The sequence below is a fragment of the Lynx rufus genome, unplaced genomic scaffold (genome assembly GCF_022079265.1).
Source record: "Lynx rufus isolate CCGP_SWC_20201006 ecotype Redwood Valley unplaced genomic scaffold, mLynRuf1.p SCAF_26, whole genome shotgun sequence".
NCBI classification, from domain to species: Eukaryota; Metazoa; Chordata; class Mammalia; order Carnivora; family Felidae; genus Lynx; species Lynx rufus.
Window position 1 is genome coordinate 9,994,189 of NW_025814841.1, and position 16,223 is coordinate 10,010,411.

At 41.8% G+C, this 16,223-nt stretch overlaps 1 protein-coding gene across 1 annotated transcript in view; it reads right to left on the reverse strand.

The window, feature by feature from the left end:
- Positions 1 to 4,713: 4,713 nt before the first annotated feature.
- The window catches only part of SDC2 (syndecan 2), a 100,350-nt gene continuing 88,840 nt past the window's right edge, over positions 4,714 to 16,223 (reverse strand). Inside the window, exons 3-5 of the mRNA XM_047088975.1 lie at positions 11,777 to 11,910; positions 7,424 to 7,559; positions 4,714 to 6,536 (exon numbers count right to left, since the gene is read on the reverse strand). Of these exons, the coding sequence (XP_046944931.1) occupies positions 6,373 to 6,536; positions 7,424 to 7,559; positions 11,777 to 11,910 (434 nt within the window). The 3' untranslated portion in view covers positions 4,714 to 6,372. The remainder of the gene's footprint in view (positions 6,537 to 7,423; positions 7,560 to 11,776; positions 11,911 to 16,223) is intronic.

Sequence of the window (16,223 nt, forward strand, 5' to 3'; positions counted from 1 at the left end):
CCCTGGTATTTACCTAAGCAGAAAGTAATTAAGGAGGCAAAAATCCTGCTTTCAATGATCCCAGGACAAGGCTACAAGTGGGAAAATGAGTGTTTTGTTTGCTGATATTTTCCTATTGTAAACACAAATAATAGATTTCCTGAACATTCAAATAATTCTCCTCTGCCCAATTAACTTATTTTCTTTTAAAAACAGTTCATATGGTATGTTATTAAGAACCTGGTAGAAGTGGATACTTCATTATGCTTATTAATTTGCTCAAAAATGAGCTATGATGCATGATGGGGATTCCCCTCCCCCCCCCCTTGCAATGAAAGATTGTTGTTCCCTGCTAAGCATCTGTGAAAATGTAAACCCAATTCTGTGACTGGTACTAAAGAGTGAATCTGGTAGTGGTTCCTCTGAAAAGACAGACTGTGCTAGAAGGCAGACCCAGGGTCATCCTCCTTCTTTATCTTTTACCTCTCCAAATGATCTCATCTAGACCCATGGCTTTAATACTATCTATATACTGTTCATTCCTGTCATCAGTCAGGGTCGAGGAAGGAAAACAGAACCCATGCTGGACAATGCAATAGAAGGAATTCAATCCAGGGACTTAGTTACAAAGATGTTGGAAAAGTTCTAAGAGCAAACTGGGGATGGCAAAATAACCCAGGCAAGATAGCAACAGCAGGAAGCTGCTACCCTCCCTAAGACTGGAGAGACCAAGAGGGAAGATGGGGTTCATGAGAGTTTAGGAACAAACTAAACTAGTGGGAATTCAAACCATTGAACAGATACATTAATGCCAGAGATGCTGCCCAAAGCTGGGACAGGGAAAAGTACTCTGACTTTTCCCTTCCTCCTGACCTGTAGTCTTCTGCCAGTAACCTTCCATTGGCCAAACTTTCCTAGAAGCCAGTTGGCAAGGAAGCTTGGGAAACGTGGTTTGCATGGGTCATCCCTCTCCCTGCCCTCCAGCTTCCACACAGAGTAGAGCAGGGAAAATAAGGAAATGGGAGTGCCAACAGGCCAGTGATTGACAGTATTCCCTTATTAATATCTCTAGCTCAGACCTCTTTGAGCTCCAGATTCTTACATTCAGTTGTTCACCTGACACCTCCACTTGGGTGTCTAATAGTTCCTTTTAACTTAATTTGACCCAAAAGGAACTCTTATCAGCCAACTCCCCAATATTCCCCTTCTCAGAATGTGACTCACTCAGCTTAGTCAAAAATATGGATGTCATCTTTGATTGCTTTCTTTCCTTACTCCCTACTTCTTCCAACCTTTTAGCAAGATCTGCTTGATTCTTCCTCCCCAAACAATTCCTCTCCACTCTTCTCCATCTCCACCATTACCACCTTAGGCTCAGCCACTGCCATTTCTCCTCTAGGTAACAATAATGATCCCCTAAGTGGCCATGTTACCCCTCCCCCACTGTGTCTCCTCGTAACGGATTATCCAGGGGTCAGGTCCTGAAGATCTCGAGGGCAGGTGTAAGAAGTCAGGACTGTATTCTAAGTGCTATAGGAGCCATTGCAGAGAGTGGCATAAATAATTTTCATCATAAAGCAATCAGGCTAGCTTCATTGTGGGGAATACAATTAAGGGAACAAAAGTGGGGGAAGGAAGACCAGTAAGGAGGCAATTACACTTCTCAGCCTTCTTACCCCACCTTTTCTACCATGGTCTACTACCAAGGTCAGATGTTGGCCTTTTTACTGTTCTTCCAACATGCCAAGCTCCTTCCCTGCTTAGAGCTTCTCACAGCCTGGGATGAATGTCCTGATTTTACCACCACTGGCCACACATCTTTCAGGCCTCACCCTCTCAGAGATCTTTCCTAACCAGGCTGTAATAATCATAGCAGTTCACAAATACCCCATCTCTCTCCTTTGGGGTAAAAGTAGGATTGCACTTCTCTGCACCCTGGAAGTTAGTTGTGGCCACATGACTTGCTTTGGCAAATGAAGTGTGGGTGGAAAGTAACATATGTCACTGCTAGGTAGAAGCCTTAAGAGCCACTGTGTGCTTACCATGATTTTCCTTCTACCACAGTGACCAGCAGCATTCCAGATAATATGCACTCCATTGACCGGAGATTGGGGCTGAGGGTGACAATTATTCATAGCAGAACTCTGCCAACCCACAGACATGTGGCATAAGCAAGACATAAATCTTTGCTGTTGCAAGTTACTGAGACTTTGAGATTGTTACCACAGCATACCTAGCCTAGCTGGCTAATACAGTCCTTCGGTCCCTTACATCAGTCTGCATTGTATCCACTGTGGAAGTTACCACCAAATGGCAATTCTTACTTGCTAGTTTTGTTTCCTCCACATATCCCTCTCCAAACCCCATGAGAGTACGGTCTCTATCTAACTCACCATTAAACACCAGCTTCCAGAAGAGTGCCCAGGGCATACTCAGTAGGCAAACATCTGATTAAACCTCTGATGACTTGCACAAGCATTTGTTATTTGAATGCTACTTTGACAAGGCAACTGGAATGAATGAATCTTGCATTTGTGCCATCAGAAATACCAAAGCCTAAAGCTTTCACTTCATTTGTACATTAGAACTGGTGCTTGGGTCACATACATCCTTCCAGCTCATTCACAGGAAACCAAGTTGCCCCCAAAGCCACCATGGTTCCTTGATCAGAAAAAGCTTTGCTAAAAACCATATGCAACAGATAAACAAAAAGAAATGAAATCTTAGAACCATAAATCCTAAGAGTGAAGTCACTCAGAATTAGGAAACAGCATGGGACAAAATTCATTTTGATACTGTTTTTACCACTAACTGGCACACAGTTTTTCTATTCTTTTTTAAAGTTTCCCATGCCTGCTAAAGCTGACTTCCCAGAAATAGCAAAATCTCAACTTTCACTATTGTAATAGAATATCAGCACTAAAAACACCTCCATGGTTACTCAATTCAGACTACACTTATCATCTGGCTTGGTTAATTTTAATTGAAAACCACTTAGGGTCTCACTAATGTCTGCCAGAGGCTTAGAACCTAGAAATTCAAGTTAAGAGATTATGTTGCTTAAAATCATTGCCTTTTAGGGGCGCCTGGGTGCTTCAGTTAGTTAAGTGCCCAACTTCAGCTCAGGCCATGATCTCCCAGTTCATGGATTCAAGCCCTGCGTCAGGCTCTGTGCTGACAACTCAGAGCCTGGAGCCTGCTTTGGATTCTGTGTCTCCCTCTCTGCTCCTCCCCCTCTCATGCTCTGTCTCTTTCTCTCAAAAATAAACATTAAAAAAAATTTTTAAGAAGTCATTGTCTTTTAAAAATCATATTAAAAAATATTTTCAACCACCCCATATAGAATTCTAATAAAGCTGTAAAGACAATTGTCATAAAATTCACCCTGCAATATTTTTAAGGTTTTATATTTTTGTTCCTCACTTAAAAATTTACCATATGCTTTTACCATAAGCAATTTCACTATGCTTATAAGTTTTCAAAATGTCTAAGACACTGAAGAAGTAAGCTCCTAAAAACCAGGAAGTTGCTATTTATTGTCCCTGTTCTTGAAGGACCCAGCATCCTTTGCAGGACATTCACATTCTTTCAGGCAACCAGAATTAGGTAATTGTGTTCTACTATATTTAGGTTAATCTCCTAGACCCTACAAAATCAGACTATATTCTCAATAAGCAAGGGTCTTTTGTCTAATTTGCAAAAATGAATCACCAAAATTCCACTAAACATTCAATCTGAAGCTATCAACTTCCAATGTGAATAGATGACAATTTTATTAACCAGGTCCTAATTCTGAAGTTCAGGTACTATGTACCTGCAGCTGTAACTTAAAAAAACAATGCAAAACAAAAACACACAACATCAGCTCATCCCACTTTCCCCATCCACCAAAAATGGGGCAATTTCAATATTACAAGCCTTTCATACAAAAAGCCATATTCACACAAAGGAAATCACTTACATGTGGTTAAGGAAACAGGAAGTTTTCATATTGGCTTTAATGTTTATAATTTTACCAAAATTTTCCTGAACTTGGTAATCGTTACTAACACTTCTTGTAGTACTAGTCGCTGCATCTTAAAAATAAAAAATAAAAACTAGGCAGAAAACATACAGTTGAAGAAAACTGGATGTCAGTCTATACAATGATTTTTTTTTACTTTCAGCATGACAGACTTTATTTTGGCACTTTAACAAATATTTTGCTTTACAGCAGTGACAAAATATTTGCCAGAAACTTTCTTTTCTTGGCACAGATATTCCAAGCAGTTGTTATTCTACGAACTCAATTTCACTATGCTTTTGCACAGTTAGAGGTATACCCACTACATTCTTAACCTCTGTAATCGAGGGATATTGTGCAACTTTAGAAGGTGCTAGAACTTCCTTTTAATCACTCCAAAGTGGATTGACTCTGTAAGTGATGGGACAGGAATTTGAGAATTAAGGCCATTAAGAATTTAAGTAAACACTGTTCCGAGTGCTGTTTAAAAAAACTTTTTTAATGAGTTATGTGGTAATTCCAGGAAACGGTCTCTAAATGAAGCAGTATTCATACTTTATTAAAAGTACATTATGTATTGAAAGGGTTGCTGTTTTTGCGGTGTTCTTCCTACTTGGGCGGCTCACACGTTAAAACAAAATTTATGGTTAAAACAGAAAAGGAAATGTTCAGTTCGAAGGAAATACCCAGCCGGGTACCCTCATACTTCCATCTCCTCCTCAGGAACCCCTGCTTTGCAGCTATTTCAGTGGTCAGCAGTGAGGCCCTCCTTTTAATGCACAGAGCCTCCCTGCCCTTCTTCCCTTCCCTATGGTGTGAACTATGGCATTCCGTCTATTGGTTCTTCCGTTAAGCTTCAGGAGAGATTTGGAGCACAATTTCCAAGGTAAATCAGTCTTCAGTCTATAGGACAAAACCTTAGATACTGACATCAGGAGAGTCCCCTTCGGTTCTTTGGAATTTAACTCCTAAAAATTATTTGCAAAAGCAGGCATCCCTCTCAACGTTGCCATCAGCTATCCTACAAAGGCTGCCAACTTCACTATTCCTTCCCTGGCAGTCTTCCAATATCTACACCCGAACACACACAGGACACATTCAGATTTCCTCTGGCCAATTCAGAAGTGAATCTGGTAATAAACAGCCTCATCGATGAGCTCTTTGGTTTTGATTTACAGACACTCTATGGAACACTCAGAAATCAAACCCACATCATCCTTGAGAGCAGATGGTCATTTGCAAAGGGGAGATGTACATTTGATCGAAAATGTACAAAATTTATAACAGTGACATTTTCAATATTAGGCCACATGATTTATTCAGTAGTTTTTATGTTCCCAAATTACAATTGATGTCTATTCGTAAGACTACAAAAGTTACCATTAGAATTGTCTGTGCTTATAAAATACCAACTTTTTTTTTAAACTGTTATATATACTCATTAACACCAGTCTGCAACGAGTTACATAGAATCATAGGCACTTCAAAGGCTTAAAAAGACGTTTACAACTTAAATGCATTTTTAAGAACAAAAACTGATTTTTCCTTAAACCCCTACTCGTACCTTCAAATTGCAAGAAATTAACAAATACAGTGGCCAAAGGAATCTGCAGCAACTTCTCAAAATACTGTTAGCATCTTTGGGTTTGCTGAGGCTCGTCAGTAACTCACATCAAATCCTCCCAAAAGAAGATCTGATTAGATAGCTATGACTGAACAGTTTTGTGGTAATAATCCAATTTTACACGTTAATTTGCTGTTGCAAATCTGCCTGAAGCTACAGGTAATGAAAAACAAAGCAAGTGTAAAATGGATAGTCTGACACTTAAAAATTTATACAAAGTGGAGGTTAAAGTTTACATATCTGAAAATCACATATACACTAAATTACCATTATCTGAATTATCCAAAGACAAATTGCACCGTAACAGCTACAAAAGGCATAGAGTTTTGTTTTGTTTTCAAGGGGACAAGAGGGAAAGTGCAGAGGAGAGGGGAACAGATAAATTAACAAAGTAAGACCACTTGGTAAGGTCTATCAGAGACACGCGGACACAAATTAAACAGCTTTCATCTTCGAACTGTAGGATAAAAACGATCATTTTGTATTTGCGCATAAAAGTTTAAACCGATTCCATGAACATAGAGGGTTTTCATAACATAATATTTTGCCACTGCTATTCACAGAACACTGCAGATGTTAAGTTTTAATTTTATGTTGTTCTAAAGAAATACATGAAAAGTTTTAAATACAATGGGATTTTATCATTAAAGTGCCAGAATGGCTCTTTAATGAGAAAAACAAAAAACAAAGATCTTCATTATTCTATGCAAAAGCTTTATTTTTAAAAGTTCAGTGATCTCATAAATAGAGACACTAAGTGGGAGTTTCACGCATAAAACTCCTTAGTAGGTGCCTTCTGATAAGCAGCACTGGATGGTTTACGTTCTCCAAGGTCGTAACTTCCTTCGTCCTTCTTCCTCATGCGATACACCAACAGCAGGATAAGGAAAATTGCAAAGAGAAAGCCGATAACTCCGCCAGCAATGACAGCTGAAACACGCCAAAAAGGAAGATTACTTTTAGGACGGATTCAAAGGTTGCAGAAATTAACTCTGTCAGGCCCAATCTGTTTACACTTTTATAAAAGGCTCCATTTGAAAAACCCCAAAACATTTAGAAACGAGATTCAATGAAACAACCGGGTCGTTACACCAATCTGACATTCCCAAGGAAGGTACAATACTTTCTTTGATTAGTATTAATATCATCCAAAAGCCTCAGCAGGAAAAAATGTGGCTGGGGCCTCAACTGACTCCATACTCTAAAATTCCTTAGTGTTCTCAGTACTCAAATTTCATAGTCTAATCTTCTAATTGCTTTTTCACCAAAGACACATAACAGGATATAACTGACTTAAGTTTTGTAAGGGTAAATATGAAAAAAAGCGAGCAAATTTCCTTTCTAGTCTTGGCTTTGGGACTATCCTTTCGAGGACTAAGTGTGTTTAAATCTTGCAAATCTTCCCCTTTAAAATCAAATAATACTTCCATCAGGTAAGCTCTGATTCGAGACAGCATTCTTGATGCCTTGGGCATTATCTGTGTCAACTGCCCTCCCCATAAAGAACTTTTCCTTCTCTTGAATTTATTTTGGCATCAGGATGACTTGGAGCAGGACTGATAGAGCTGCAGTCCCACCATCCCCCACACCCAGTTGTTCTGGACCAATTCAGTTCTGAACTTTCCTCTTCTTGCATCAGGCGGTAGGATGAAGGAGCTGACAGAAAATAAAGACAACATTTGCCTAACTCTTGTCTCTTAAGACTGCTCTCGGCAGGAAGGTGACATTCAGCAAGCTTGGCCTACACCTCTGAATATCACTTAGCCAAACAGGCCTATTTAAGGACCTTCCCACCAGGCCCCCACTGGGTTACTCACCTGCCAGGACTTCTGTTCGTTTAAACAGATTGTCTGAGTGTTTCTCAGTATACACATTTGTATCGTCTTCAGCTGGGTCCATCTTCCTTTCTGAGTCAGACAGGTGAACTTTTTCCTTATCAATTTCTTCAGGTGACTGATATTGGAAAAAGGAAAAGATTAAAAAAAAATCTGTATAATGTGCTGGAAAGAAGATACAATAGATATATTCCAAGGTTTATTTTTTCCAAACAATGAATGTGGGAAATAATTGGAATAAACACCAATGGGCAAGTTTTATGATGGACCCACGCTGTTCATGGTTTCATATAACACCCATCACAGGTATAGGCAAAACAGCTGGTTAATGAGTTTGTAATAACCCTAATGACATGGTTAGGTTGTTTTAGCTGACACCTCATAAGATCTGTTTTCTTACCACTCTTCAGGCTACAACTCTCTCTCGCTGCACCAACCCAAGAGCGTGGCCCCAAGTCTCCTTGTTCCTTCATCTCTTTGCCACATGGGGCTCTGGGATGACAGCTTCCTCCCAGGCTTTCTCTCCAGGTGTTCTCCAAGGCTCTCCCTGCTACCATTCTGCAGAGTAGCTCCCCAGGCTTACTCTGTAATGCTCCCCTCTACCTATTCACCCTTACACTTTCAGCAAACCCTGAACTAGAACTTCAGGAGTCTGGGTTCTATAAGCAGCTCCCGTGTGATCCACACCAAGTCATACCACTTTCTCGCACCTTGGTGTCCGTGGCCGTTCAGTGACGTGCACTCCCAGCTTCTTGGGTATCCCACAATTCTAAAGCTCAAATCCAAGATGGTAACTCTCAGAAGCTCATCTCCAGCCAGCATTAATCCCAACCCCCCAGCAGCCTGCAGGACACTAACTAACCCCTGGCTGTAGCACTGAATAACACTGATCTTCTTTTCTATGTCCATTAATGGTACCAGCTATTTTTTGGGGGCCCCCAAAGTTATTTGAGCACATTTCAAATCATATGTTTTGCCATACCACAGTCCTGCCAACTTGCCTTTCACCATTCTCTCATATTAGGTGTCTTCCTCAGCTCCCCATTTCCACAGCCTTGTTCAGGTGTTTATCACATCACACCCACATTCTTGCAGCAAACTCTAACTACCAGGCTGAAGTTCTACTTGACCGACACTACTGATGAAAACACTGTCAACTGCATTGGCTATTATTATAGACAATAATCCTTATCAGCTCTACTAGTCTGCCTACAAACAGCCAAGTCCATTTTCATTAGGATTCTCAGCTGTGGTCCAGTTAAGTGATTGATTGCTTTCTGAAGGCCAGAGTTCATCCAAAATGGGAGCCAGCTACTCGTCTACTCAAGTCTAAACATAAAAAGGAAAGACCTCACCTTTTTGGGGTGGCTTAAGGTCACTGGTATATCCAGGAAGGACCACTAACCAGACCAGGTGGATCCATCTGAACTCCAGAGTATGTGAGGTATTGGTCCCTGCCTCAGTGAACTGAACACTAGGCTTCCAAAGAAACTGAACTGGGGCCGCCATCTTCTTACAAGGACAGTCCATCAGTGTACAGACTTCCAGGTGTGCTGGATGGAACATTTATCCTTTAAATTGAAATGTTTTATTGTATAGAAGGAGGGGTTTGATTCAGAAGGATTATTTCCACAGGATGGAACTAATCTGAAATACCTTAACTCTTGTGGATATGTGCAAAATGAAATTACAAAAAGGCAACACAGATGATTAAATGAAGTCCATTAAAGATCTGTTGCATCCACGTCTGGTTGTTGGGATGCCTTGGAAATGTATCCGAAGTAAAAGATGATGACTAATGCTCTGCTTCAACAAACACCTGGGTTCTTTTCATTGCTGTCATATAAATTTACAACAAACTAGATAGGATATCTGTAACAGTGACGTTGATGCCACTGTCAGACCCATTCAAAAGTTGACATTAACAGTATCCTAGAGGCAATGCTTAACTAAGCCGTACCATGGAACTATAAGAAAATTAAATCATTAATTATCAATAGTATCATTATCAGTACCTAGGATGAGGAGTAGCATGCCATAAATCTCTCATGAAGCAATGAATAATCACTTCGTTGAACATAAATGATACTAGGAATATACATATATTAAAATGTTTGGAGATTCTTAATTTCTGAGCTCATCTGCCAAACATCTATCTATCTTCTTTATCTAGACCTGACACGATTAATTCCTTAAGGCCAATTTTTAAAAATTGAAATCAATTTTAAATTCGTTCTTGTCAACTGACCAGAACTCGATTGTCACATTAGATTTTGTTTAGGGTACAATTTTTATCACTGAAAGCCAAAACTGGGTTTCTTGCCTCAAGCTAGTGGGTCCTAATGGTCACAAGAGATTCAGCCATGACAAGCGGTCAAATAAAACCGCAGAACGCCAAATGCATCTTTCAATAGTCACACTGGAGAACTGTGCCACCCACACTGAGGGCCCCCTCCCCATCCTCCCATCAATGGCACCAGGTACCCTGCATTCCTCCCCTTCTTCCTTCTTCTCTCATTCGTTCAACTCCGTGCACTGACAGAGCAGCTCCTGCACATGGAGCCAGCATACGCTAGTATGTCTGCCCGTGTTCAGGGACCTTCTTTTTTCCTTTCTCCTGGCCTGTGAAGTCAGTCTGCTACTGACAGTATTTGGTTCTTCTTAATCCTACAGAGCATCCTCCAGTGTGAGGAGGGTTGGCCACGGCCCCTCCACATCTGCAGAAACGCATCCAGCTCTGTCACTCACTGTCCTGTTCCCATGCAGCAGGGACACAGAGGGAGGGACATGAAAGTGTGGGAAGCCGTCATGCATTCCTGCCTGTAGAGGGGCACTTCTTACTCCAGACGAGACGTGTCACTACCTTCAGGGGACAGCCCTCCACATCTTGTCTCCTACTAAAGCTTGGCAGCAGCTCATTTCTGACCAACAGATGGAGGAGCTCTCAAAGGGGACACTTGTGTTTCTAAGTTTTCATAAGCAGTCTGCGAGCCCTGGGCCATCTACAAAGCCTCCTACTGCAGTTATAAGGCTTATTTGGTGATTGCTCTAACCAAATTCAGTCAAGGCTTACAGAATGCTTCCTGGGTCTCAGGGGCCATACTATAGGCACCCACCCACATTTAATCTTCTCACAGACCCATGAGGAATGGCTCACAGAAGCTAAGAAATTTGACAGATCCAGGATTTAAAGCCTAGGCCTTCTTCAGACTTTCATATGCATTTTCCAACTTAAATAGCTTACCCACTAGTAGGTGGTCGGCTAATTACAATATAATGATAATAAGGCCAAAATCACCAGTCTCATAGTTTTCAACAACTAGTACTTTGGCTCTAAATCCAAAGACCTTATTTCTTAGTAACTCAGCCCTCAAAATGAATATATTGAGATGCAACCACGTTCATCATTATCCCTGAAAGAGGTCAAGTCTGTATTCTGCTGATGACAGGCCTGAGGAGACTTTAAGAAGTAACTGAATGAGACAGGAACCTGGAGTTTCCTTATTCCAGAACCCGTTTCATCATGTGTAAAGTTCACAATGGTTTTGACTCAGAAAAAAATTCTTTATGAACTGAAAACAAATTTTCTTGGCTTAAGTCCAAGTAAACAAAAAATTTTGTTTCTTAACTGGGTTTTGAGACCCTTAGCACCCTATAAAAATTATCCATATATAAGCTGGGCCGGGGTGATAAAAGTAGTAGGTAGTAGTAGGTAGCTGAGTGAGCTACTGAGCTATGAAGAGACGCGGAGGAACCTTAAATGCATATTGCTAAGCGAAAGAAGCCTATTTCAAAAGGCTACATACTATATAGTGATAACTCTATTACATTCTGGAAAAACCAAACTATGAAGACAGTAAAAAGATCAGTACTTTCCGGGGGTGGGGGGGGGCAGGAGAGATAAAGAGGCAGCACAAGGTACATCTGTCAGAACCCACAGAAGGTACAACACCATGAGCGAATCCTAAGGTTAACTATGGACTCTGGGTAAAAATAATGTGTCAATTAGGTTCATCAACTGTAATAAATGTACCACTCTGGGGGGGAGGTGGTGTCTGTGTGAGGGCAGGGGGCACATGGGAACTTTCCACTCAATTTTGCTATGAACCTATAACTGCTCTGAAGAAAAACGTTTATTTAAACAACAATGAAGGAGTCGGTGGGTAAACGTCAAAACGATCATAAAGAGTAAGAAAGAGCCATTTACAGCAAGATGATGAACGACCATTTGTCCTCACATAATTTTCAGTGGGGCTTCTCAAAAGGAACATTCTGTGCAATTTTTAAAATGAAACACTTACAATAACCCGGTAATGCAATGCAAAACAAACACACCTTCGTCTGAGCAGGTATCTTGTTCTGGATCTCCCATGTCGTGGTTTCCACTTTGGGAACAGCACTAGTGAACCCTATCTTTGGAAGTGGTCGGGATGTGGTCATCTCCGGGCTCTCTACGTCCTCATCAGCTCCTGGAAAAAAACAAGCAAAGAGGAGCTGAGCACATGAATCACAACACAGATTTCTATATCAAATGGTACTGTTCAAGATGGACACTGACAGGGCCATGTGTTTTCAAAATACCTGCTCCTCAGGAATTTGGCATTTAAGGGATGCCAGGTGGCTCAGTCGGTTGAGCCTCTGACTCTTGATTTTGGCTCAGGTCATGATCTCATGGTTCGTGAGTTCAAGCTCCTGCATTGGGCTCCATGCTGACAGCACGGAGCCTGCTTGGGATTCTCTCTCCCTTTTTGTGCCCCTCCCCTGCTTGTGCTCGCTCTCTCCCCAAATAAACTTAAAAAACGAATTCCACACTTAACTTTCCTGCAGTTTTCACTGCAATAAAGTGATTTCCAAGGGATCCATGGGCAGCCTGGCATGTTTTGTAATATTGTTCTAACACTCTCAAGGATCTCCTCTTTTACTTGAATGTTCAAACTCTTCTGTGCATGAGATTTCTTCCTTTCCTATGTTGAAACATGCTACATTTTCCATTTCATTTATTTTAAACTTTTTTTAACATTTATTTTTGAGAGAGAGAGAGAGAGAGAGAGAGAGAGAAAGAGAGACAGAACACGAGCGGGGGAGGGGCAGAGAGAGAGGGAGACACAGAATCCGAAACAGGCTCCAGGCTCCGAGCTGTCAGCACAGAGCCTGATGCGGGGCTGGAACTCACAAACTGCGAGATCGTGACCTGAGCTGAAGTCGTACATTTAACTGAGCCACCCAGGCACCCCTACATTCTCCATTTTAAAACACAACAAAACAACAGAAAGAGAAGACTCTCCCACAGTAGGCCCTTTATTCTCTGAGGGGAACTGCTGCTCTCTGCTTTTTTTACAGCCAAGACTTTTCCAGTGGTGCTGTGGGTCCTCATCAGCATCCCTGCTCACCAGCTATCTGTACCCCCTCTAGTCTGACCTCCCCTGTCATCACGCTCTCAGTGCTGCTTGTTAATCAGGTCACCAAGGTCCTCCACGCTGCCATATCCAAAGGCATCTTCCAGAGTGGTCCTCATATAATTGAGCCTCCTAGCACCACTGGACACTGGTCAGCTATTGTCTCCTTCTTGATATACTATCTTTGGGCTTCTAGGACTTGACTTCCCGGCTTTCCCCCTCACCTCTTGGGCTATTTCTAAGTCTCCTCTGCGGGCTCAGGCTTTTTTGACCTAGAGTTTAAATATCAGAGTTCCTTGAGCATCAGCCCCAGGCTGCTTCTTACTCTACACTTTCTGCCTCACCTACAGCCACGGCTTCAATTACCATCTAAACACAAACAAAACCTAAGTTTATATCATTAGCTTAACTGCTCCTCTGAAATTCAGGCCTACACATCCACTGGCCTACTTGACATTTTCACTCCAGTGACTCGAAGGTGCCATCCACCTCCAACGTGTTCAAAACAGAGCTCACAATCTCCCTCTGCCCCTACAGACCTGGTGGTCATCTGGTGTTGACGGGCAGCAAACAGAACCCCCCATTCCTGGAAGTCACAACTCTGGCTTCCTCTTCCTTACCCCACACTGAATCCATCCCCTAGTTCTACCAATTTTATTTTCTTAATATGTCTTCACTCTAACAGCTTTTCACAGTCCCAGGGCCACCACTCTCATCCAATGCCACCATAAACTGTCCACAAGCCACTGTCCTGCCTTCTTTCTGAGAGCCCCCTTTTCAGTCCACTGCCCACAAACTGGCTGTCACCCCATCATCCTCCTGTTTAAAACCATTATAATGGCACTCCACTGCTCGAGATGTATAGGAAATGCCTCAGCCCAGCCTTGCAGGGCCCAGCCCTGGCCCACTTTTCCAGCCTCCTTGAGCCTCATTTTCCCCTGTTGTCCCTGATCTCCTGGCAGAAGCCCTCACCTGGCTAGTTCCTAATTCACCTCCAGACGTTAGCACCAAGGTCATTCCCCATGTTATCCTCCCTCTCTTCCATATTACCTCAGTGTCCTCTGTTAAATGGTTTTTAGTACCACTTTTCTTACCGTAATTGCATTTATCACAAATTTGTAATCCTGCATTTATTTACACAACTATTGACTGAAATCTCCACTAGTAGACTAGAAGCTCTGTAAGGCCAAGAATTGCATCTGTTTGCTCTCCGATTGCCTAAGAGAATCCCCAACAGCCACAGGCTCCACTCCAGTATTTGTTCAATGAGTAACTAACCGCCAACTGCCTGCCACCTGGACACTATTTTATTTTTATTTTTACTTTTGCCTTTTTACCAGAATAGCATTTAAGAATTTCTGACATTCAAATACAATATTCTTTTTTAAGGTGATCATCTGTCAAATGTACAACAAACTCAAACTCAAAACTCTGCAACTCTAACCTGCTTCCTCAGACAGGAGCGAAAGACAAATACCTCTAAATTCCTCACGCGATCCTGGTAAAATGAAATGAGTAGTTCGGAAGAGGTGCTGTGTTGGAAACACGGCAAGAGGCTAGGACGCTGTTGCTTTTGTTTTTGTTTTTCAATTTCGCATTTTAAAATATTTTATTCTATCAACTATCTCCTTCAACTTTAGCACGTACACTCATCATACAGAGAAGAAATGGTAGAGTATATCTGAAATACATATGGGATTTGGCATTGAAAACAAATCTAGGACTGGTTCTGGCATCTTTAGCTTTGACCTTTGGCAAGGAATGCTGGCGTCAGTGTCTTCGTGTGTGAAGTGGGGATAGGAACGAACTCTCAGAGGTCTGAATGGGATATATTTTGGAAGCACCGTACATATAAAATGGTATGTAAATGTGTCATTAATAATGATGGCTCTAGAAACACACTTCTCGTTTCTAACAGCCTACCTGATTTTCTGTCAAAGTTTGACACATAATATGCTTGATTTGCTCCTACAATGAATCATTTCCTTGCAAAAAAATGTTTTTCAATGCCAAATGAAAAATTTTCCATTAAGGGCTTTCAAGACCCCCCTTTGTTCACAGCAGTTACAAATATGACTCACTGAATTAGGAGAATCTGTTTTGAGGAGAGAGGAGATTGTGTAAAGTAGAAAACTCCCTCAAGCTAACACTTCTTACGTTAGAGACAGAGGAGTGATCTGCCTCGGGTGGTTCTTCTACTGTATTTATTATCTTTATTAAAGTACATTGACCCTCTTGCCCGAACCAGAGACCCGGGTGCCCCCTTGATCACATCTCTGTCATCCCTGACTTTCAAACTCTCACTGTTCTCTCTGGCCTGAGACATCCCAGCCCAGAGCCCGTTTCCACCTGGGAAACTACTGCTCACACTGTCTTTCTCAGAATCAACGTCATCCCCTCTCTCCATTACAAGACCATCTGCTTTCCAGCTTTCAAAACATCATGGCTATTGTCTCCTCTACTGTTTTGTGTGTCCTTGTGAGTTAGGACCAATTCCTTTATTGATGGTTTAGTTGGACATTGGATGGTATGTGTGTTCCCTTGTTTTTTGTTGTTGTTTTTTAGTTTTTTGGGGTGTTTTTGTTTTTTGAGAGAGAGGGAGGGAGGGAGGGAGGGAGGCAGGCAGGCAGGCACGCAGGCAGAGGGAGAGAGAGAGAATCTTAAGCAGGCTCCAACCCAGGGCTCAATCTCACCACTCTGAGATCATGACCTGAGCTGAAATCAAGAGTCAGACACTTAACTGACTGAGCTGCCCAGGTGCCCCAAGGTATGTATGTTCCATAGCACCAGAATACTATGTTTAACTCTCAAATTTTTGCTGTACAGCATTTTCCTATATTATATCACTCCTGACATGGTGTTATAATTGTTTTTTTCTCATTTTTACATTTCTTTCAGGTGCTTGGTCCCCTGAAGACAGGGACCAAGTCTTCCTCATCTGTGTCCCAAGAACAAGGCACTATGTCTGGCATACAGTGAATGCCTATGAAATATTTAAGTGAATGGTCGGAGTGTTCATATTCATTAATGCCCATTCTTGAGTCCACACATATAGCATGGCCCCATCTCTTCATCCAGGAAGTACCCTTTAGGCCTCCAGCCATTTCCTCCAGTCCATTTGCTTTGCCACTAGATAGTTAAGATAGGAGTGAGGACAGAAGGAACAATGGCCAAAACCCTGGAGAGGATCCCAGTTTCCAGCTGGGATTGGGCATCAGCTAGGCAGGGTGGCCTAATTCTAGAGTGGGGTATTATGACACAAGAAGGCAGGACAACAAAAGAGCAAAAAAGAACACACTCTCAAGCCCAACTCCCCAGTCCCTACCCCAGCTCCATTACTCTGACAGTGCGATCTGAGGCAAGTTACTCAATCCTTCTGTGCCTCA